The 23,736-nt window shown below is 36.6% G+C and overlaps 2 protein-coding genes across 3 annotated transcripts; one reads left to right on the top strand and one right to left on the bottom strand.

The window, feature by feature from the left end:
* The first annotated feature begins 10,981 nt into the window (after nucleotides 1-10,981).
* Nucleotides 10,982-13,354, top strand: LOC120633283 (protein ALP1-like). Of its 2 annotated transcripts, XM_039903464.1 has the most exons (3): nucleotides 10,982-11,390; nucleotides 12,232-12,630; nucleotides 12,802-13,354. In XM_039903464.1, the coding sequence occupies exons 1-3, from the start codon at nucleotides 11,101-11,103 to the stop codon at nucleotides 13,112-13,114; spliced, it is 1,002 nt and encodes a 333-aa protein (XP_039759398.1). In that variant the 5' UTR covers nucleotides 10,982-11,100; the 3' UTR covers nucleotides 13,115-13,354. The 2 variants fall into 2 exon arrangements, with proteins under 2 accessions (XP_039759398.1, XP_039759397.1); XM_039903463.1 differs by having other exon boundaries at nucleotides 12,232-13,354.
* Nucleotides 11,381-13,545, bottom strand: LOC120633284. The gene is made up of 2 exons (XM_039903465.1): nucleotides 13,350-13,545; nucleotides 11,381-12,099 (listed from the first exon to the last, which is right to left on the bottom strand). Exons 1-2 carry the CDS (start codon nucleotides 13,519-13,521, stop codon nucleotides 11,405-11,407), a joined length of 867 nt encoding a protein of 288 aa, XP_039759399.1. The 5' UTR covers nucleotides 13,522-13,545; the 3' UTR covers nucleotides 11,381-11,404.
* Between the last annotated feature and the right edge of the window lie 10,191 nt (nucleotides 13,546-23,736).

The raw sequence follows: 23,736 nt of genomic DNA, 5'->3' as shown, positions 1-23,736 counted from the left end.
GTATGTTCCGTATAGGCTCCGAAACGGCTGGACCGATTTCAAAAATTTACTAGGGAATCTCCGTATTTACCTGGCGAGTAATCCTGTAAAGTTTGCTGACGTTCGGAGCACTCTTATTTTTGAACTATCAAACTGTCAAATACAGCTTTTATTTACTATGATTATATTCTATTGTTGGTACATGGGTGTAGATAATGATCTTCACCCGCTCGAAAAGAGAATAGACAAGAATGAATACGGAGAGAAATAAATATTATGAGACTTAAATTAAAAATGTTATGATGTAAGTTTATTGTTTAAATAAAATAAAGCAAAATCTAGCCCGGCGAAGCGGGCTGGGTACGCTAGTTATTCATAAAAATATTAATCAGTTATTTAGTACCCATTACGCTTACTTTGGGACTAGATGGCGATGTGTGTATTGTCGTAGTATATTTATTTATTATTATTTGTTATAATCAGGAATAGCACTTAAGTTACTTTATATCCCGGCAAATGAAGATTCCTTTGGGGTTTTTTTACAGAGCATACGATCGGATTGTGATTTGCATAGTAAAGGCATACTACTATTGCGTATTTACGAATAAATAAATAAATAAATAGTGGTAGTTCAGGGGCCAGAAAATATCATTTTTTTGTTCACTACAAGTTAGCCTTTGACTGCAATCTCACCTGCTAGTAAGTGATGATGCAGTCTGAGATGGTAACGGGTTAATCTGTTAGGAATATGGTAGTTACAATAAACCCATACCCGAATCGGATTCTACGCGTCATCGTACCGGAACGCTGAATCACAATTTCCACGCTAAATCGCCGGCAACAAGTAGTCAATTATAAATACAGTATCTACCACCCGCACAATTTCCATTTCAGTTTCAAATTCAAATTCAAATTCAAAATTTCTTTATTCATGTAGGCCTATCACAGGCACTTATGAAGCGTTCATACATAATTGTTTACATAATTGTAACGGGATGGTGATAACTTCGTTCGCCAACTTAAACTAAAGCTACGAGGGTTCCAAACGCGCCCTGGTCTAAGAAGAGCCCACAACAAACTTAGCCGGGTAAATTTATTTTTTTGTTATCACCATCTTCCAGTAAATTTAAATTAAGCTATGAAGCTAGAGCAATTCACACCCAAGCTTTTTTATCGTTTAAATAATCCTTAATGTTATAATAGGATTTTTCTGTAAGCTTACGTTTTATATAAACAATGAACTTATTGAGAGACAACTCAAAGATTTCATTTGGTAATTTGTTATAAAATAATATAAAATTGCCCTTGAATGAATTTGCAATTTTGTGTAGCCTAGTAAACTGCACAACGAGTTTTTTTTTGCTTCTAATATTTATATTGTTACAGTGCATTTTCTTTTTAAATTTTGATATATTTTTATGGACATAAATTAATTTTTCATATATGTACTGACTATGCACCGTCATTATTTTAACTTCTTTAAATTTATCCCTTAATGACTCTCTTGGGCCCATTTTATATATCGCACGAACAGCCCTTTTCTGCAGGACGAAAATAGAATCTATATCAGCAGCATTACCCCATAGTAAAATGCCATAGGACATAATGCTGTGAAAATAACTAAAATAAACAAGCCTAGCAGTTTCTATGTTTGTCATATGACGAATCTTTTTTACCGCGTATGCTGCAGAACTAAGTCTGTTCGCTAAATTATTTATATGTGGGCCCCATTGAAGCTTAGCATCTAAAGTTATTCCTAAAAAGATTGTCGTATCCACCAAATCCAACTCCTCATTATTAAGTTGTACAATGGTTTTTACTTGTTTAACATTCGGTAGTGTGAATTTAATACTCTTCGTTTTTTTCCGTTAAGAGCTAAGTTATTAGCCTCAAACCATTGTACTACTTTAGCGAGACATATGTTTACATCGTCAAGATTTTTTTCACGACGTTTAATTTTGAACATCAATGATGTATCATCAGCAAACAATACTATCCCGTGATTGTCCTCAGCTAGGTAAGGAAGGTCATTAATGTAAATGAGGAATAGGAAGGGTCCTAATATAGATCCCTGGGGGACACCAATTTGCACAAATGACCCGTTAGACCGCTTTCCGTTCACGTCAACTTTTTGAATTCTATCATTAAGATAGGAAATCATTAAATCTAGAGATATGCCCCGAATTCCATAGTGGTGTAGTTTCCTGATTAATGTTTCATGTTGTACACAATCGAAAGCCTTGGACAAGTCACAGAAGACGCCAAGTGCGTCCCGTGACTTCTCCCAGGCTTCAAATATATTTTTTACTAACTCAACACCAGCATCGGTTGTTGAGCGACCCCGTGTAAAACCAAATTGCTGCCCGTGCAATAAATCGTTCTTATTAAAAAATTGAAGTAATTGATTTAATATAAGTTTTTCAAAGATTTTACTAAGAGTAGGTAGTACAGATATTGGTCTAAAGTTAGAGGGGTCGGTAGTACTACCCGATTTGAACAACGGAACTAGTTTGCTATGTTTCATTAAATCAGGAAACACACCACAGTCTATACAATTATTAAATATGAATGATAGGTCAGGTGCAATTATATCAATCAAAGACTTTACAACGTTAACGGAAATGCCCCACAAGTAATTTGTTTTCTTATTATTTAATAATTTAAATGCCTTAATAACGTCTGAGCTGCTAACGTGTCTGAACTTAAAAGTATCGTTACATTCAGGCACATTAAACTTCAACAAAGAGAGAGCGGTGTCCGGTGATGATTTCAATGATTTTGTTGTGGAGACAGGAATGTTGGTGAAGAACGTTTCAAAAGCAGTTGCAACCTCGAAAGCTGACGTTATTGACTTGTTATCTACATCAAGTTTGATGTCATTAGTTCGAGGTGTTACTCTTCCTGTCTCCTGATTAATTATATTCCAAGTTGTTTTTATAACATTACTGCTATTTTTTATTTTATTCTGTATGAATATAGATTTAGCCAAAATGCATTCACGTTTAAATTGTTTGGAAAACAATTGCACATTTTTTTTGAACTCATCACTGGTGTTATATTCTCGTATCGCGTACAGATCATAAAACCTTTGTCTACTTTTATGCAATTCAGTCGTAGCCCACTCACTGAAAACTAGTGTATCAGTAATCATGACAGACTTACTAGTGAAAATGGAATTAAATATTGTAATAAATTTACTGAAGAAAGTAGTGTACATTGCGTTAGGGCCAATTGTAGATGATAAAAAAGGAAGGTCCTTAACAAGGCCTATTCTCATTTTCTCCAGTCTGTCTGATGTCACAGGCACAAAAGTTATTTTATGTTTAGACAATGTTTTTTCCCAATTTTTGAACTGGATTAATTGACCACAGTGATCAGAATCTAATTTACTTATGATATTTTTAGTGATTGGGTTGATATTTGTGAAGATATTGTCTAAACATGTGGCGCTAGTGGCAGTTATTCTTGTAGGCTCCATAAACATATTTGATAAGTTGTAGGTCTTAAATAGATTTAATAACCTACTACTTTGAGAGCTACTTTCTAAAATATTGACATTAAAATCACCGCACACAATAATGTTTTTATTCGATTTAGATATTTTATGTAATACTTCATCCATAACCTGATCAAAAAGTTCAAAGTTTAATAAGGGTGGTCTATATACAGTAACAACAATGAATTGCTCTAATTTTCCAAAAATAATTTGCATTTCCAAAAATAACAACATATAAAAAAGAATTCATACAATCCCTTAGCTTAATTTACCGAACATCAAACCTCTTTGATAATATACAAAAGAAACGTCAAATAGCGAGAGGGTTTTCCTAAAGATCGTAGACTTTTAAACACTATATGAATGACAGATACACAAATTGTCAAAAAGTATTAGAGAAGAAAAAGTTGACAATTGACAACAGCTTCATTTAATGTATTCTCGTGTAAAATTAGCTTCATTATTTATACCTACAGTGACTTCTCAATCTGCCTGGATATTTCTTTTTTCATTGATTATTATTTTTTGCTGTTTGCTTATTTATCAATGAAATTTTTATTCATACCATTGTTACGTCTCGCTGGTTATCTAAATTTAACTAGGTACTTCCCAATATAATGTAATATATTGTATTTAACTAAGTAGCTTTGTATGTTTGAATGTTTTTAGGAGGCACATACTTTAATGTATTCGCTTTATAAAATACGCTCATATGCATGGTTTGGGATTATGTATTAAAATAAATAAATTAATTAAAATAAAATTCTGCCTGGATAGTTTTTTTACTAAGCTAAGCCAAGTTTAAGCACTTTGCTAAGGAATCGAACCCACAGCCTTGGACTCAGAAAGCAGGATCACTGTGCCAATTAGCCGACAAATATAAGAAAGCTGCTCTAAGCCATAAATATCTATGGTGTAGATCGATTTAAATCACAAACAAGTGAGAACCCGGTCTCGAGAGCGGGTCCCGGGTCCCGAGAACAAACGAGTTACGTCCCGGAAATTGAATCGAAAGCCTCTAAAATAATACCGCGATGCTTCAAAGCCTTCCAAATATTACTTACTTGTAGCCTTTATTGGGCGATTTTTGTGAGGAAAATGTTTTATAAACGATAGGAAAACGTATAATAAATGTTTTTTTATTACTCGACTACGGCGAAGTAAAGAAAGGGTATTTTTTAGCATCATTATAATCAGCATATTCATTTCCAACTTTTGGGTGCGGACCTCTAAAATTGGTTTGGAGTTTAATAGATTATATCTTAGATCACGCAAAACTCTCCGTGAAAAATTTTGAAATAGGTATAAGTACTTACAGTAGCTTCGCAATATAGAGTGGTAGAGTCGCTACAAACATACATACTTGACGTTTCAAAAGTGCTTATAAAGTAGGCCTACTTGAAATAAATTAATTTGAATTTTAATTTTGAATTTATATTTATAACAATTTAATCTTTGTCAGACAAAACATTAATCTTTATAAAAAAAGCCCTCCTAGCTTTAGTTTTATGTCAACGAATGCAGTTGTAACCATCACTAACATTAGTGTAACATGTTAAATGTATGAACGTTTTATAAGTGCCGGTAATAAGGTCTACATGAATGAAACATTATTGAATTTGAATTAAAAAAAAGTGGATATAAACAATCGAATTACCAGAAATTTAAGTGCATATCATCATAGGAAAGTGCAGTAAACCTTTGTAGGCCTGAATAATGCTTTTATAACATGATACCGGAGGTAATATTAGATTTGCCATTACATGCGTTTAAGGAATTTTTCAAAACACATTTAATAAATAGAGGTTACTATAGTATTGGTGAATTTCTTAATGACAAGGTTGCCTGGAAGCAAGCCGCTCCGCTTTCATCTCACACAAGTTAGAACATCGATTGAACTGCTGATTTTCTTGCTGGCTTCTTCTCGGTAGAAACTGCCTTCCGAACCGATGGTAGAGTCATTACAAAACGAAAGTCTTGACGTTTCAAAAGTGCTTAGCTTAGGCCTACTTGATATCCTTCGGCGATTGTAGAAACATTTTAGAATGTCCCAGAGGAGGTCCTGCAATGGCGGGCGCCGCTAGCTGGGTTGCGGATGGTGCGAAAGCGTTCCCGTGGCCCAGCCGACTTGTAGGAACACCGTGAGGATTTAGTCGGTACGAGTCCGACATAATCACCGTGCCTCCCCGTGGCGCGGTGAAATTTTATTTATTAATTTTGTAGGAAGCACATGGTCCACCTCAGTAAGTATAACTTCTCAAGGATTCGATACAAGGAAAAAGTTTTACAAAATTCCGTGCCATTACAAACATTTTTAGGCATTTTTAGGTTCATTGGCCTGTAATTACACCGGCAATTTCTACACTATCGTACCGGAACGGGATAAAGAAGTACTAACTAGAGCCGGTGAAAAGAGGTATATAATAGAACTAGAGGAAAATGATTGCCCAACTACTAAATAGGATGGAAAATGCTAAACCGACAAGAGCTTAGCTTTTAAGTTAAAGAAGAAGAGGATAAATAATAATATCGTAATGATATTAAAAATGCGAAAGTTTTTATGGATGGATGTTTGTTACTATTTCACGCAAAAACTACTGAACCAATTTGACTGATTTCTTATCCCGCGGAAATGTAAGGTTCCCGCAATAAAAAACAACGCGGGCAACAGCTGGTAAATAATAAAAAAAGTAAATCCTGTGTGTATTCAAAATGAGAAAAAGAAGAAGAAGAACGTGTTATTGCACGTGAAACATACAGGAAAAGAAACAGCAAGGAGTATACAGTACACAATGAAGACATGCAAAGGCGGCCTTATTGTTGCAAGCAATCTCTTACAGGCAACCTCTGTACACAGGACTTACAGCAAGAGAACGGGATAGTTCCAAGAGTGTTGATATAAATACATAAAGTTATGCATTCTATTAAATTCCCTCCTATAAATTTATGGGTTTGTTTCCTATTCTTCGTGTTGTTCAGTTTCCATGGTAACTAAAATAGTTTCACTGATTCTCTAACATGTATATATGTGTTTATTTCTTTATCGGATATCTTTATTAATTCACAGCGATTCTTAAGAAATTTCAGTTCAATTATAATTATAAATTTATTTCCTACTTTGACTTAATCACATATAAGTAAATAGGCCTGACCTCAAGGGCTTACATATAGGGGACGTGTTAAGACATAATATAAAGCGGTATACAGGAATTGAATTGGAAACCTCAGTCACGAACTTTGTTCAATGGAGCAGTGTACCGTGCACTCTACTGTGTGCTAATAAAAACTGGTTTGGGACTCTTTTACACTCTACGATATTAGTTAGGAACACGACATTTGAGTCTCCGCAAGCTAAAATATTGAAGCTAAGACAGTTACATTAATCCACTGACCGTTTACACCATGGGCTGGTTGGCCCTACACAAATGACAGCTTCAATTTAGTCACCATTTGTCCAAATGTGATAACTACAAGAACTAATAAGGATCCGTGGACAATGGCCCTTTATAGGCATAAACCCAAACTTACCTTACCTAATCGTATGTCTGATGGTTTTGAAATATATTCTCAATGGCTTGTAAAGTATACCAGTAGCAGAGACCCGTGACCTGTCGCGGGCTGACACGTCAAACTTATAAAACCGTCGTGTTTGCGCCGGGGATTAAAATTGAGTACATAGTATAGTAGTGCGATGATTGCGTTAGCTTTTAATACATTTGTAAACTTAAAACTGAAGCTACGAGGTCCAAACACGCGCCGGTCAAAGAAAAAGCCCTCGAAAAATTTAGCCGGGTGGTTTTTTTTCTTGTCACCACCCTGAATTTCCATTTAAAACTATTTATCGTATGCATCGTATAATCGTGTTAGATATAAATATAAAATCGTGTCGTATACAGAAAACGGGGCGTTCACTTAATTTGCCCGATCAAAGCTTAACTACAACCCGTTTATATGCACAATATATCTGTTTAGTTTGTGTAAATATATCCAGCTAAATTAACATTTTGCTCCGGATTTGAACTAAAATATAGCAATATTTAAATGTATGCTAGTGCTAGGTATCTCATATTATTACCTGTGAATTCATTTAGTTTATTCGTAGCATAATATAAACAATATAGTGAGATTACCTTTGGATGTTTATTAAACACTAACAATTTACTTAAATCAGCCTCGCAATTTTATATCTACATATAATTGTTTATTCTACTTCGAGTTAGCCTTTGAATGCGATTTCACCTGTGAGTAGAACTAGCACACACATTAGTTGTGTGAGAGTGTAAAAGAAAAAAAACTTTTAATTAAATTAAATTTACTTGCATTACTTTAGGAATGAGGCCCATAGTCCTCATTCCTAAAGTAATGCAAGTATATATAATAATATATGGGCCTCATAAGAAGGCTATGCTCGGAGTATCTCTACGTGATAAAATCAGAAATGTGGAGATCCGTAGAAGAACCAGAGTTACCGACATAGCTCAACGAGTCGCGAAGTTGAAGTGGCAATGGGCGGGGCACATAGTTCGGAGGAGGGATGGACGTGCCAAGGTGCTGGAATGGCAGCCCCGCACTGGTAAACGGAGCGTTGGTCGACCCCCGACGAGGTGGACAGACTACATTAGGCGCGTCGCAGGTAGTCGCTGGATTCAAGCGCCACAAAACCGAGGAATGTGGAACTCCCTACAAAAGACCTATGTCCAGCAGTGGACGTCGATCGGTTGATATGATAATAATGATGACTAGGAATGCTTAGTTCAATGAATTTGCTCAATCGCTGTACTGATCTAAGATAGTCGCCGTCGGGCATCGAACCCAAAACCCGCAAGTGCCATAACGCGCACTACTAAGCCATAATGGAAATGAGTTCCATAAGCCATAATGAGAAAAGAGCAGAGTTCGACTCGCTAAACCACTGTACCTGATGCTTTCTTGGTTTTACTTTTTAATTAGGTAGGAAGTTGTTATAATGATACGAAATAATATAATGTTTACGTTAAATGTAAAGTCGATTGGTGAGAAGCGAAAGTTCGCGATACCATCGCTGAGTCACCGCTACTGGACGTACCGCTTATCTGAACCCGTATCGCAGATATACAGCGTGGTCACTAAAATAATGTTTAAAAGAAAAAAAATGTTGTTCTAAATGCTTTTTTAAACCCCCGGAGCAAAAACGTGTTATAAGATTGACGGGTCTTGTGTTTGTGTGCGTGTGCCTCTCTGTCTGTGGCATCGTAAATTTCAAAAAAAAAAAAAAAAATTTAAATATAGACACTTTTGAAACGTAAAGTCTGTCTATGTGTAGTGACTCTACCGCCGGTTCTTCTGCCGAGAAGAAGCCGGCAAGAAACTCAGCAGTTGCTCTTTTCCAACATCAACAATTTACATTTGACATTATAAAATTCATTTTTCTATCTTGTGAGAGATGAAAGCCGATTTCCCGAACGGATGGACCGATTTTGATTTTGTGTTTTGGTTTGAAAAGTGTACTGAACTAGTCGGGATTTTTCTTAGCTATGCTTTATTAAAATCGGTCCAAGATCGCCCGTCACTAAAAAATATAATAATTTAAAATTTTTAATATTTTCCATTCAATTTCAAATCCAATCAGATCAAGCACAGAAGTCTTGGATTTAAAACTCGGGCCGAGAAAAAATTGTAAGGTATTATTTTTTTTAGATAGAAAAAATTCAGTACCAGCCCGGAGTTACGAAATTGGGGTGCCAACCACCGAACCACGGAGAGCAAGTAAAGCCGTTGTAGACAAAGCCCGCCAACCTGAATTGGAGCATCATGGTTAACCGTCTCTCTTATGTGAGAGAACTGCCGGCTGAACGGCCTTTGTTCAGTCACTTCAGTTAGTGGGACGTTTGCAGGTTGCGGACGATCATGATGATCATCTGCATTATTTGTAACCATTAGGTCAGATTGCAGTTAAAAGAGTTAACTTTAGTTAACTTTGAGTTAAATTTGAATGTGACATTTTTTTTTTGATTTTACAGTTCGAATTATTAAATATTTATAATATATTTAAAAAAATATTAGAATACAATACAATTTTTGTTAGTAATGCTATTTATTCATTTTTATTCATACTATTTATAGACACACCGCTACATGTTAAAGAAACAAAAGAGGAACCGAAAAACAAACACAGAATCAGAATGCAAAAGGTAGCTCGTAATTGTTTGTTTTTTATTTTTTACTATATGTTAGGTATATATAGGAAGTTCCCTGGGCGTCTAACAAAGCCTTCAAGAGGGACATGCCGTGGTGGTTTTTAGTTTGGGTATACCCCTTTAGAGGGGGGAGTCCCACATAACTTCCGTCCTGTCCAAGGGTCGGAGGAAGCAATTCAGCTGTTTCACCGCGCCAAAAAAAAGGTATCTATAGGAAACAAATGTGGTCAGTATAATTTAGCAAAGATGGATATTTTTTATAGTCAGTTATTTATCATAACTAATTTAGAACTCTTACTTTGTTAATTAGGTATATATTAAAATAAGTATTACAGCACAGATGCTATCAAAAATTAAAAGAACAAACTGTGCGTTAAAGCGATTTTCATATACGTTTTCCTCCCCCTTAGCGAGTTAACAATGGATTTTTCCTCCCGCATTTTGATAATGACGTAATTTCTTTCTCGTTTTCGGAGACTATGGTACCTTCCCAGCATGTTTAGTTACTTTTTTTTTTAATGCCATAGACACTAGTGCTTAGCTGCAATCACACCAGATGGCACGTAAAGTGATGATGCGGCCAAAGGTGGAGGTATGAACCCGTGATGGGTTTCTTCGCAGCTTCGTACCGGAACGCATAATCATTTGGCAGCATCTTTTTGTTGGCGTGATGGTGACTAGCGGCTTAAGCCTCTTGCTTTGCCTAGACGATGCCTTTTCACTAACGATTTTAAGGTTTAGCTATATTCACGACCTAACAAAGTAACCAAACGACGATATAAATAGTTGAAAGGTTGCAAAATAAAGAAGATGTCCTGAAATATTGCATTGTTCTGTATTCATGATCGGTGTCCCATTCTTCCTGGCAATTTTTATCGAATTACCACGCGAGCGAAGCCGCGGGTGAATGGTAGTTAATACTATAAAAAAGAAGCTACTCATTGTACAAGCGATGTGAAAAACGAACTAGAATATTCTTATTAAAATTTTAATATTTCGAAACACCATCTTTATTTATATCGTATTCCTCATTAGTCAGCAAGTTTGACACCGTGGGAGAGACGACGCGACAGTCGGAAGCTGCTGTACCCACTAGGACACAACATAAATCTCCCCACAGTTTTATAAAAATTTCCATTTCGTTAAATAGAGGCAATAAAATTTTATGACATTTTAAGCAGGTAGCTCTTTAGCTTTACTACTTTAATATTTCAAATGTCATGTAGAAATAATAGGAGGGTGACTGTGCTACTACTACCATCTTCTGCGATCACCAACCCGTCTGCCCAGCGTGGTGTCGTGTGCAAATACTCCCGTTGGCATTAAGAGCTAGTTCAGACATGGCGGATTCCGCGCGGATGCAAATCGCGCGGTTCTAAACGCAAGTGTTCAGACAGGCGCGGATGTACATGCGGAGTGCCGTTATTCGCATAGGGTGACAGTCCAATCATGGAAGTCGAAGAAGCAATATGTGTGTACTTGTTGCTCCGTAAAAAAGAAAGAAAGAAGAAACGGCAGTATTGGGTGCATCCAATATTACGCGATCGGTTTACTCATGGTCAGTTTCAGACTTTATATCCAAAATTAAGAAGTTTTGAACCAAAATTCTTCAATTATTTGAGAATGTCGATAAATTCATTTGATGAATTATTAGAAATGATGAGTAAACAAATTGAATCTAATGATACCCATATGAGGTCAAGCGTGTCCCCAGAAGAAAAACTCGTGATCACATTAAGGTAAGATATTTATTTTATACGTCAGAATATATATTTTGTACTATAGAAGACTGTGAATCGTCAGTGCTATTGCATGATAAAGGCGATGGAGACTCTCCTGGTACTATTGTAGAATATCCAGTGAAATATCCTTGTGGGTTTGAATATTGTTGGTTTTGCCAAAATACTGCATTAGGCGTGTTTTGCTGGCTCGTGATATGAATAGGCGATGGTAATTTCTGCCCTTTCTGTATTACCTGGAGCAATTCAATTTTAGTAGCCAATCGTTTATTTTCTGGAACTTTCTTTAACTCTTTATACAATGACATGCAAAAAAGTTTATCATCATCATCTTGCTTTGACATACTTTCTTGTATTTGTCTTTGTATTTTATCTCTTGATTCAATACTATTTTCTAATATGTTAGACAATCGCTCTTCTGAAGTAATTTTAGTTTTCTTCCTTTTATTGGGTACCGGTTGTATTTCACGTGCATTTACAAAATTATCTAGCTTTTGGTCAATGTTCCGAATTTCTTCATTTTTGGCTTCATCTATGTTTGTGATAGTTTCTTTGTTTTCTATCGTCTTCTGAAGAAAAGAAAGCCGGTCGAAATACATGTATTTTGAACCTTTACATGCACCAGAACCAGAAGGAATTGATTTGCCTTTCTTGAATTCCTTATTATAAGCATCACGGATGTTCTTCCATTTTTTTTGTAATGATACACCTGGAACAGAAATCACTATCTTTAACAAATATAAATACAGTAGCGGTTAGGTAATTCAAGACACTCATTATGCTTTAACTAGCGGACCCGGCAGACTTTCAAAACGATACAGATTAATATTTTATTTTTCAGATATCTGGGTACTGGTTGTTCCTTTGGAGAACTACATTACAACTTTCGTCTTGGCAAATCTACAATCACAGGAATTGTCCGTGAAGTATGTGAAACTCTGTGGGAAAAAGTCACAAAAAACGTCATGCCTGAACCCAGCGAAGATATATGGAAGAAAATAGCTAAAGATTTTGAAAAATATGCAAATTTTCCCAATTGCATAGGCGCCATAGATGGCAAGCATATAAGGATTACAAAACCCAAAGATTCGGGTTCTTTGTATTATAATTACAAAACTTTTTTTTCCATAGTACTGTTGGCACTTTGTGATAGTAACTATTGTTTTACTTTCATAGATATCGGATCTTACGGAAAAAGTAGTGATTCTGCAATTTTTAAAAATTCAGCATTTTATAAAAGGTTAATAGAAAAGTCATTACACATACCAAAACCTAAACCAATATCTGAAACAGATCCTAAACCATTGCCATACGTCATAGTTGGCGATGAAGCGTTTGGTTTATCCGAAAATGTAATGCGACCCTATGCAGGTAAAGGGCTATCATATGAAAAAAAAATATTTAATTACAGGTTATCAAGAGCTCGACGTTTTATTGAATGCACTTTCGGAATTCTGGCAAACAAGTGGCGCATTTTTCATAGGCCTATAAACGTGAATATAGACTTTGCCGAAGACATAATAAAGGCCTGTTGCGTGCTACACAATTTTGTTAGAACTAGAGATGGTATACAGTATGAAGATACTTTACATACTGCGCCAATGAGTAATCTTATTACATTACATGCAGGAAGGGGTACACCATCATCATTAAACATTAGAGACAAATATGCTAATTACTTTGTGAATGAGGGTCGTGTAGAATGGCAAGACACGAAAATATGAAATTAAAATTGTTACAGTTCGCGCCAAATAACTAAACTCAAGATGGCGCGTCGCGTTGGTGGGTTGTACATATTACAGTTAATAGCTATACGTTACTGTGGTAACGTGATAGTTTTCCCGCGCTCGTTACGTACCGCCAAACAACGTTATACACATTTCAGTTATTTGGGGTGGACTGTCTATTACAAAACATGTAAACTACCCTGGTAAAATGTATAATTAAATGTCTACTGACCAAAAAGAACCTTCTTTTCCAAAGAATCCTCATTTTCTCCAAAAATCTCCACCAGCTCCTGCCAAGCTCCGTTTTTAATCGTTTTGTTAGAATATTCTGCACATTGGATGTTCCACAAAGCAGGTCTTTTTTCCACCTCATCGATGAATAGCTCGGTGTCGAAGCGATCCATTGTCACCGTCCGATACGCGCGGCTTCCGCGGAGCAACTGAACGCCCTCTAGGTACGTCAAGTAAATAAAACCGAGCGGCGACCGCGCGAATTCATTTTCTCGGTTGAGCCGCGCGGATTGTCAATCCGTGCGGACAGGTATGAACGATTTGTAAGGCGCTAATGTAATTAGGATCCGCGCGGTTCAACCGCGCGATTTGCATCCGCGCGGAATCCGCCATGTCTGAACTAGCTCTTAGTCTAGCAGTTATAGGTTGTTGATGATAATAAATTATCGATTATTAGGCAGTAGGCAATGTGCATTAGGGTTTCAATGGTACGCGTGTCACTTAGCACTTTTAGTTTGTCGTGTCTGTGTGTATGTGTGTGTGTGTGTGTGCGTGTGTGTGTGCGTGTGTGTGTGTGTTGGTTGTGTGTTAGTTTCAAAGGTGATAAGTCATGAATGTTCTTAGCTAAGATTGTTGAAAATTTGGGATAACATTTTAACAAATTACAAGATGGACGCCACAACAAAATTACGGATTTCCTTTTTTTTCCCAAGTCTCTCATTATGGGTATCAAATTAAAGGGCTTAACTAGTAGAATAACGACTTTGATTTGACCTTGATGTCACGGGATACCACAAATTGGTTTGTTTGTTTTACGTCGCGCTGGTAACCTATTTTAATAAATTTTAATCGCCTCGTGTTACTTACCTTTCGAGATTCCTTACAACGAGAATCTACATATTGTGTTGCGAAAGTTTACACTTAGTCTAACAGTTTCAGTGATTACATTAAGTATTTCTGTTGGCTTGTTATAACATAACTTCTTAAAAGTGAAAATGACACCTGCCTGTGCATAGAAAAATAAAATAAAGCCTTAACTAAGCACTCGCTGAGATTAAGTTATCATAAAACTAGGATTAAACGAATAAAATCACAAACTCATAGTAAAAAAACTATAAAAGTAAACAAACCATAACAAAGCGGTCGCCTGAGTCAGCGATAGGCGATGCGCGTGCGCCGATGAGTAATTGCAATGACTCATATTCGGTTGTTATGCGACTTTTCGTTTGACGCTCGGGTAAAGGTTATGCTTTCAAAAAAGAGGTTCTATTATGATCTATTATAATAAATATTTTATTAGTAACAAGTTAGCCCTTGATAGCTTTTTATTCCATAAATTAAGCTGTCACTTGAGTGCAATCTCACCTGCATGGCAAGCAAGGATATATTTTAGTTCAAGGGTTCTCTTCGCAATAGCGCACCGGTGGAATAAATATCCTAAATATATACTTTTTCTTGTATACCGGCCTCGCAACTGTTCTAAGTTATGTGCGTTTAAAAGCACAGTTATTAAAATATCACTTTCTTCAACGGTGAAGGAAAACATCACGAGGAAACCTGCATGCTGGAGGGTTCCACATAATGTTTTGAAAGGCGTGTGGAGTCCACCAATCCGCACTTGGCCAGCGTGGTGGACTACGGCCTTAAGGCCTTCTCATCGTGGGAGGAGAACCGTGCTCTGTAGTGGGCCGGTAATGGGTTGATGTGATGATGATGATGACGGTAGCAGAGATGGTAACTAGTCAAGGCCGAACCCTTATACCAGACCAGATCAGAGAAAATTTAGAATAATCAATTCGATCGATTGACGTCCACTGCTTGACAAAGGTTTTGTGGATTGGGTTGTGAGGTGAGTTCAGAAATCTACGGTCCTCGGTCGCTTGTTCCCAGCAGATCCCAGCGACTCCCTTGGTGTCGTTGGTCACGTGGTTTTGTACAGGGTCGCTATTCCAGCACCTTAAGTACCCCAAGGTCGATCAGTTCTCCTCTTCAGCTTCGCGACTCGCTATAGCTATATTTGTAACTCTAGTTCTTCTACGGATCTCCTCATTTCTCATTTGATCACGTTGAGATACTCCCAGCATAGCTCTCCCACCCACAGACTGACTCCGAGCCTTCTTGTGTGGATGAGGAGAACACAGATGCAAGAAATATATTTAATAATAAATAAATATACTACGACAATACACTCACCGCCATCAAGCCCCAAAGCAAGCGTAGCTTGTGTTATGGGTACTAAGATGACTGATGAATATTTTTAGGAATAATATACAGACTTAGAATATACAGATAAACACATAGACATTGAAAAACATTCATGCTCAACATACAAATATTTTTTTGAAGTGGGAATCGAACCCATGGCCTTGGGCTCAGAAAGCAGGGTCGCTGCAAACTGCGTCAATCGCGTGTCAAAAATATATATATAAATCCCGATATTACCTATGCCATGGATCGAACTTGTGACCTCCCACATATAAAACCGCAGCATTAACTACTGCGCCAAGGAGGTCGACTTAACTATGAAGGTAATATTATTTCACTGACTGCGAGTAACATCTTATCACCAAAATCTACCATAGAAGTACTAAATAGAAACTGTAACTCCTTTATCAGTGAGATCCGCTGTAGAAGCAGAGTCGCACGCACGCGATCTCATCTGTGTTACCACTTTTATCTTAATTAAAAATCTCGAACGTGTCTCTCTGTTTTGGTTGGTATAATGCTATGTTTTGAATTGAGTTGTATTCATATACAACTCAATTCATACTACATAACACAAACAAACATTACTGCCGTGTCTCACGTAGCAACCAAATGAGCTGGTATGAAATATAATAAAAAGCCTTTAATCACTATTCATGATGGCAAAAAAACACGGCTCAGTTTGTAGTGGGCGGGCTCTTCTTAGACCAGGGCGCGTTTGAAACCATCCTCGATTTAGTTTTAACTTAACGAATGTAGTTATTACCATTACATCCCAAAAATTGTAATAATATATATATATGAACGATTCATAAAGTGATTTTAGGAATCGATTATGATATCGAGATATCGATTAAGTAATCGAATACAATATCGATTAAAGTATCAATTTTGATACCGATTAAAGGATTCGATTACAATATCGATTTTAGTTATGGATTATGATAAAGAAATCGTTTTTGACTTCGATTATAGAAACCGATTACAATATCAAATATGATATCAAGAACAATTATCGATGAACGTATTCGATTACGATAACGATATCGATAAAAGTATTCGATTTCAATATCGTTTTTTGGAATCAATTATTATATCGATTAAGAAATCGATTTTGACACCGATTATAGAAATCGATTACAATATCGATTTTAATATCGATTAAGTAATCGATTAAGAAATCGATTACGATATCGATAAATGTTCTTGATAACCTATTCGATATCGTAATCAATACCTCAAAACAAAAAAAAAACAAAATCAAAGTCAAAGTCAAAGTAAAAAATATCTTGAATATGATGCGCGGTACGAAGTTCGCCGTACGAAGTTATTCATAAAAAGTATTCATTAGTTTTCTTAGTATCACATCGCCATCTAGTTCCAAAGTAAGCGTAAGTAAGTGTTATGGACACTTACATAGCTAATGAATATTTTTATGAAACTGTGAATAACTGTTACTGACATAGCTCGGGGAGACAGCGAGTCGGGCAGATAGCTCGGGGAACCGTTGCACGTTGTGTGGACGGGCAACCCCACAACGGCCGCAGCGTTGGTCGGCCCCCAACGAGGTGGGCAGATGACTAGAAACGAGGCTCTGGATGCCACTGGAAACAAGCGGCCGAGGACCGCGGATTTTTGAGCTCCCTACAAAATATCTATGTCCAGCAGTTGAAGTCAATCAGTTAAAGGTATGAGTCACTCTGGTGGAAATGAGGAAATCTTTAGAACAAGAATTACTGATATAGCTCAGAGAGACAGCGAGTCGGGGCACATTGTTCGGGGAACCGATGCACGTTGTGTGGAAGGGCAACCCTACACCGGCCAATGCAGCGTTGGTCGGCCCCCAACGAGGTGGGCAGATGACTAGAAACGAGGCTCTGGATGCCACTGGAAACAAGCGGCCGAGGACCGCGGATTTTTGAGCTCCCTACAAAATACCTACATCCAGCAGTTAAAGGTATGAGTCACTCTGGTTCATCTACGGATGTCCTCATTATTTGATCACGTGCAGCTTCTTGGGCTATATTTTATTCAACTTTTTTTTTAATTTAACGAGGTTGAAAGGTAGGTTTACGTTATTGTAGCAATAAAAACTCTTTTAATTTATTCAGCAGCGAAGTGTGTGACTACCGACGTTTCTTATGCAAATGCCGGAATATTTACGACTTAGGGGCTGGCCGGAGAGCAAAATATAAATTAAACGGCGTCGTCAAAATGCCCCGGCCGAGGCCCCGGGTGAATGGAGTTTTGTTATAACACTAATTTTTGAATTACGATTGCAGATAATAAAAGGTTACCATTGTAATGGGGTGTATTTAAGTTACCATTTATTTCGAACGTTACTTGACACACCTCCTCGTGAAACCATAACATGACTAAGAAACCATATACATAACAGATCATATTATAGTTTGTTATAGGGTAATTGTAAGATTCGAGATACATGCCTTAGATTTTTTGTTTTCTTTTGCTTTTCGTATTTCCTTCTTGGCACATACCTCTCTCTCCCAGACTCTCATAGAAGAGGGATATAGAAGAATGACTATCAAACGTTAGTAATACGAAAAAGATCACCCGTCTTAGTTTGTCGTGGGCTTCTTAATAGACCAGGGCGTGTTTGGAACCCTCGTACCTTGAGTTTAAGTTTGCGAATGTAGTTATCGCCATAACTACTCACTATTATGTACACATTGTGTATGTAATCAGCGCATCAAAAGTGCCATCTATGTGCCTTTTTGAATAAAGATGTATTTTACTTGGACTTTAGTAAAATTTGTAGTATCTTATAACTGTGGTTAAACTGGGAGGTGATATTAATGTAGGTAGGTACACATGTTAGCTCGTCAATCTAATTTACAACTACCAGTCGTGACCCATTAAAGACATAAACTTGCTCCAATATCAACCCGTTCCGAGATGAGGACGCCATTAGAATAATATGGTATGTGAATAACAAAAGCTCACAATACGTGCATCTGTGCATTAATTTATTCCTATTCTATTTGACGTCACTTGAACACAGTTTTTTATGTTTTTTTTTTATCATTCGTTCACGTGGAAGGAATTGTGAATCTGACCGCCCGTTTTTTTAGGGGGTTGATTTGGTTGATCCCGGTACGGTGTTATTTCATTTGGTCAATATACACTTTTTAAATATACCTGTTTTTTTGCCGTTGCTTTTTAATCCTATTTTCTTACCGTTTGTTTTCTAGGCCTAAACATTACCAAACTTCAGTTTTGATAATTTAAATAGAGATCTCTGTGATAGAGCTTAAGAAGAAGAAGAGAATAGAGAAGTGCTTATTACTGCACAGTGCACACTATTGCCGTGTTCCAATCTTAAATGTGCGGTACACCAAGCATCATTGCTGTGTTCCAATTTTAAATGTGCGGTACACCAAGCATCATTGCTGTATTCCAATCTTAAATGTGCGGTACACCAAGCATTATTGCTGTATTCCAATCTTAAATGTGCGGTACACCAAGCATCATTGCTGTGTTCCAATCTTAAATGTGCGGTACACCAAGCATCATTGCTGTGTTCCAATCTTAAATGTGCGGTACACCAAGCATCATTGCTGTGTTCCAATCTTAAATATGCGGTACACCAAGCATCATTGCTGTGTTCCAATCTTAAATGTGCGGTTACCAGTGAATTTATAGGCACATGAGGATTTACAACGACGCATCCTGGTAGATCGACATGAGGCGGCACGTTTCGGTACGTGTTCGTTGTATACCCTGGTTAGTGTTGCATTGTTTATAATAATAATAATAATCATTTATTTCAGGCTTTCAGCAAAGCCGCAACCATCTTCAGAACTTTGTTGGAGCTATTCCGCACCCTGCGCATCAAAGACGCGCACCATATATATTATAGGCAATGGATTTCCACTTACCATCAGGTGGGCAATGTGCTTGGTCAATCATTTATAACTATGAAAAATGTCATGTTACCCAGTTTGTATACCCAGGCAAAATGTTTCTAACCTAAAAAACGACACGAAAATATGTTTTGCATCCTAATTACTAATCTTCAAATTATGACATATATATATTGACATAGAAGAATGATGACAATGTTTATTAAAACAAAGATTTCAATTAATTTGTTAGAAAAAATAATATTTTGTTATTAAACATTTTTTTTTAATTTTTAATGAAATTGATGATATTAAGTAAACATGATATTGTATTTGATATGAGATTGTATGATATTGTCAAGTACACTCATGGAATGTACTTATAATTTAAATATATTGTTGTACGCCAGAAATGGTTGGATGCATGTATGCATGCATGTATTCACATCAAATAAATAAATTAGACTAGTTTAACTATAAAGCGGTGGAGCTCCATCAAGTGCCAAACTTTGAGAAGAAGGTATCTTTTAGCTATGCATAAGTATTTAAGTATCGATTGAAATAAAGTTGACAATACCTAAGGCAAAAATTTAATAGTCATGATAGAAACAGTCTTAAATGAATTTAGTCGTTGTTCTGCAGATTTTTCAATTAATAAAGAACTAGGTTTTGAGGGCTGTAATTATAACTTAATCATATTTTATTTTACGAAACATTCCATATTATATATTTCTTAGTTTATAGTAGTTAACAAATCAGTTTCGTTCACACTCTTAAATCGAGAAGTATATTTTTTTAGGGTTGAATATTTTAGTCTAATCACTTAAATATCACAATGCCGAACCAAAAAGATTCCTAAATTTGTTTGGATACAGCCAAACCTGTCTTTTAATATTAAACCGTAACCCTTTGCAGTAAAGTTTATATTTAAACACGATAATATATAAAAACTATGAGACACTTTCATCCTTCGTATCTCAAGACTTTATTGCGTTAGTAATAAAGTTTACAATACAAGATTTCGATGGTAAATTTATGTTGGTATTATGAACGATTTTTGAGAACTAGTTCCCTTGATGTTTGCCCCTGAATCATGATAATTGTCCCTCATACTCCATAATGCTCGACGTGACTCTTTTATGTAATAGCCTGCTATTTGACCCTTTACGAGAAATAGTTACCAGAAGTGGTAGCTACGTAGCTATACACAATATACTTATAATAATATATTCTTTGTACATAAAAACAACAAAACTCTTTATAAAAAACAGAAACAAGTCAATTGTTGAGTAAAAGCGTCCATAAATTGGGAATATCGTCTGAGAAAAGTACAAAGAACCTTGGAGGTTAGTTGCTTTAATAATAAGATTCCAAAGACAATATTACCTTTGCATAAGTGTAAATAAAAGCCGTGATAGCGCAGTCGGTAGGAGTTGCGGCAAGTGAAGCCGTTCTTTCGGGGGCCGAGCTCTAATCCCAGCACGCATCTCTAACTTTTCTAAGTTATGTGTGTTTTAAGTAATTAAATAGCTTCAACGGTAGAGGAAACATCGTGACGAAACCTGCATGTCGACTACGGCCTTAACCCCTCCTCATTGTGGTACGAGATCCGTGCCCTGATCCGTAGTGGGTTGGCATGATGATAATAATAATAAATAATAAATAAATAAATATACTACGACAATACACACATCGCCATCTAGCCCCAAAGTAAGTGTAGCTTGTGTTATGGGTACTGAGATAGCTGATGAATATTTTTTTATGAATATAATACACATAAATAATTATAATATACAGATAAAAAGACACTGAAAAACATTAATGTTCATCACACAAACACTCTCCAGTTGTGGGAATCGAACCCACGGCCTTGGACTCAGAAAGCAGGATCGCTGCCCACTGCGCCACTCGGCCTTCGGCCGATGATGATGGTGAATTGTGAATAATGTATCTAAGCACATTTAACACATCGAGGTTAGTAAACTATTGATGAATTTCTTAATCACAAGGTTGCTTGCAAGCAGTCAGCTCATCTCCCGCAAGATTTATTTTTATTAAGGGAATTATTTTAAAATATTGATGTTGGAAACGACAACTGCTGAGGTTCTTGCCGGCTTATTCGCAGCGGTAGAGTCACTTCAAACAGACAGACTTGACGTTTCAAAATCGCCTTGCTAAAGGAGGCCCACTTGAAATAAATTAATTTTGAATTATGAATTGTATCATCATCATCATTTCGCAGGCTGGTTATAAACATGAATAAAAAGTTATTATATACGGCTTTCTAGAGTTTTTTTTAAAATTCGTATCTATACATAAGATACGGAACCCCAAAAACCTGATATACGTGTAGGCAGGACTACAATACGAGTTGAGAAGCGGGAGTGATTGTCATCTGGCACTTGAGCTCACGTAATTATGGAACAGGTGTTCAAATGAAGCGGATCGTCTCAGCTATTTAGCCTCCGTATTATAAAGCCTTCGCAATTAGTTTAATTGGCCCGTCCTTAAGGCCTCCGTTAAACCTACAAGATTTTTTGTTATTTTTGGAGGTATAAGCATTTATTTTTAACGGTCAATAAACACTTTAATTAATTTTTTTTAGTTGTGATAACGATTAAGACACCGTGAGGTATCTATGCATCGTCTAGAGGTTCATTCAAGACTCAAAATTTATATCAAAATATCCATGTATATGATGGAAAATATTACCGGTACTGTCACGAACATTGGCGGTGAATCAAATATAATTTTAATTATTTCTTGAAAACTTTATTAATAAAACGAGAATTATAAGCACATTTGTTAAAATGATGATCATTTTAATAAAATGCATGTTTAGAAGTTCACACATCAAGTTAGAGTTATCAAAAGTTTACTAATTTACGCATTTTATAAAATTAAAGTAACAGTAGTTTTACCAGAATAAAGTGTTTTGCGGTAAAAGCAGCTTGCGATGAGGTGGAGAGATGACATTAAGCGACCAAAATAGTTTGTCAACGGCATGCTATGGGATGTCTCGGTAGCTGCCAGCATGCTACTGTTTTAAATAAGCCACTGACATCTTAAAGTCAGAGCTCAGCAGTAGCAAATTTTATTGTCCTAACGTCCCTAATGAAGTATCAAAGAGGATACATACAAAAAAAGCGCGTAGTGTGAATTTCCCTACTTAAGAGCTATATAATATGTCTGTAACGCCTGCTTCTATCCAATATTTGGCTTGAGAGACTGACTATCAAAAAGTTACCTTCATGTCCATTCAAAATGATCGCCTCACTCAGCACCGCTATATTTTTTCCAGTCCACCCGGAATCAGCTATAGATTATATTCTGGAGGACTGCCAGGCTGCTATCTGGTTGGCCGATCGCTAGATTGAGATATATTCGACTAATCTTTCATAATGTAACGGTTTGCTTGACTGAATATTATTAGATTTTTATTAGGGACATATTTGATGGCTTCTTTGCAGTTATTCGGAAAAATATCGCCTCTTTCGCGGTCGAGAACTATTCCAATATTGTTCTGAAGTTTTTAGCTGACTGAGATGACAGTGCATAGGGTGATACAAAGAACATTGAGGGTCAGCTTTAGAATGTACTCAACAAACATTAATTTTGTGAACTAACAGAAATATTAATAGTAAGTTAATAACTCTATGTCTTTGTAGTTTTTGCGGGATTTACAAAACAGCTGTTACTTATGTTACAGGTTCACAGCTAAACAGAATTGGGTGAAATTTGGCAAACAGAAAGCTTCGTTTCTGGACCCGGATATATGATTTTCTATCCCAGAAAAACAGATGGCTTCCCCGGGATATAGTAATAATCGAACACGGAACAAGTCCCGGGCAACAGCTAGTCTAAACAAATCGGCTAGTATATGTGAAGAACTCTCTGGCGTGACGGTGAGCGCAGTGAATTTAGAAGGAGGTCTGGCTAGTTACCACCCTACCGACTTAGATGTGCCTCTAAGCGATATAGTGTTCCGGTGCGATGTCGCGTAGAAAGCGATTAGGGGTATCACTACCACACTCCCTTACAAGTTAGCCCGCTACCATCTTAGACTGCATGATCACTTATCTATCGAGTCATTGGCATCTGCCGGCGTGAAATTTTTTTTAGAGGGCTTTCTATAAATATTGTCTGTCTGTCTCTTGGCCACCATACAGTTTTTAAGAAAGTTCATACATTTTCTGCGAGATATCCAGATATCCTCCCATTACTATCCCCACTTTTGAAGTAAGTCTGCTAAAAAAAGGCCTGTGCCCAGTTGGATTTATAGGCTGTATATGTACATAGGACGATAGTATCGCCCGTTTG

This window comes from Pararge aegeria, chromosome 21, assembly GCF_905163445.1.
Source record: "Pararge aegeria chromosome 21, ilParAegt1.1, whole genome shotgun sequence".
In the NCBI taxonomy this organism is placed as follows: Eukaryota; Metazoa; Arthropoda; class Insecta; order Lepidoptera; family Nymphalidae; genus Pararge; species Pararge aegeria.
The sequence above is the reverse complement of the archived record's forward strand: the minus strand, read 5'-3'. Positions and strand labels throughout refer to the sequence as shown.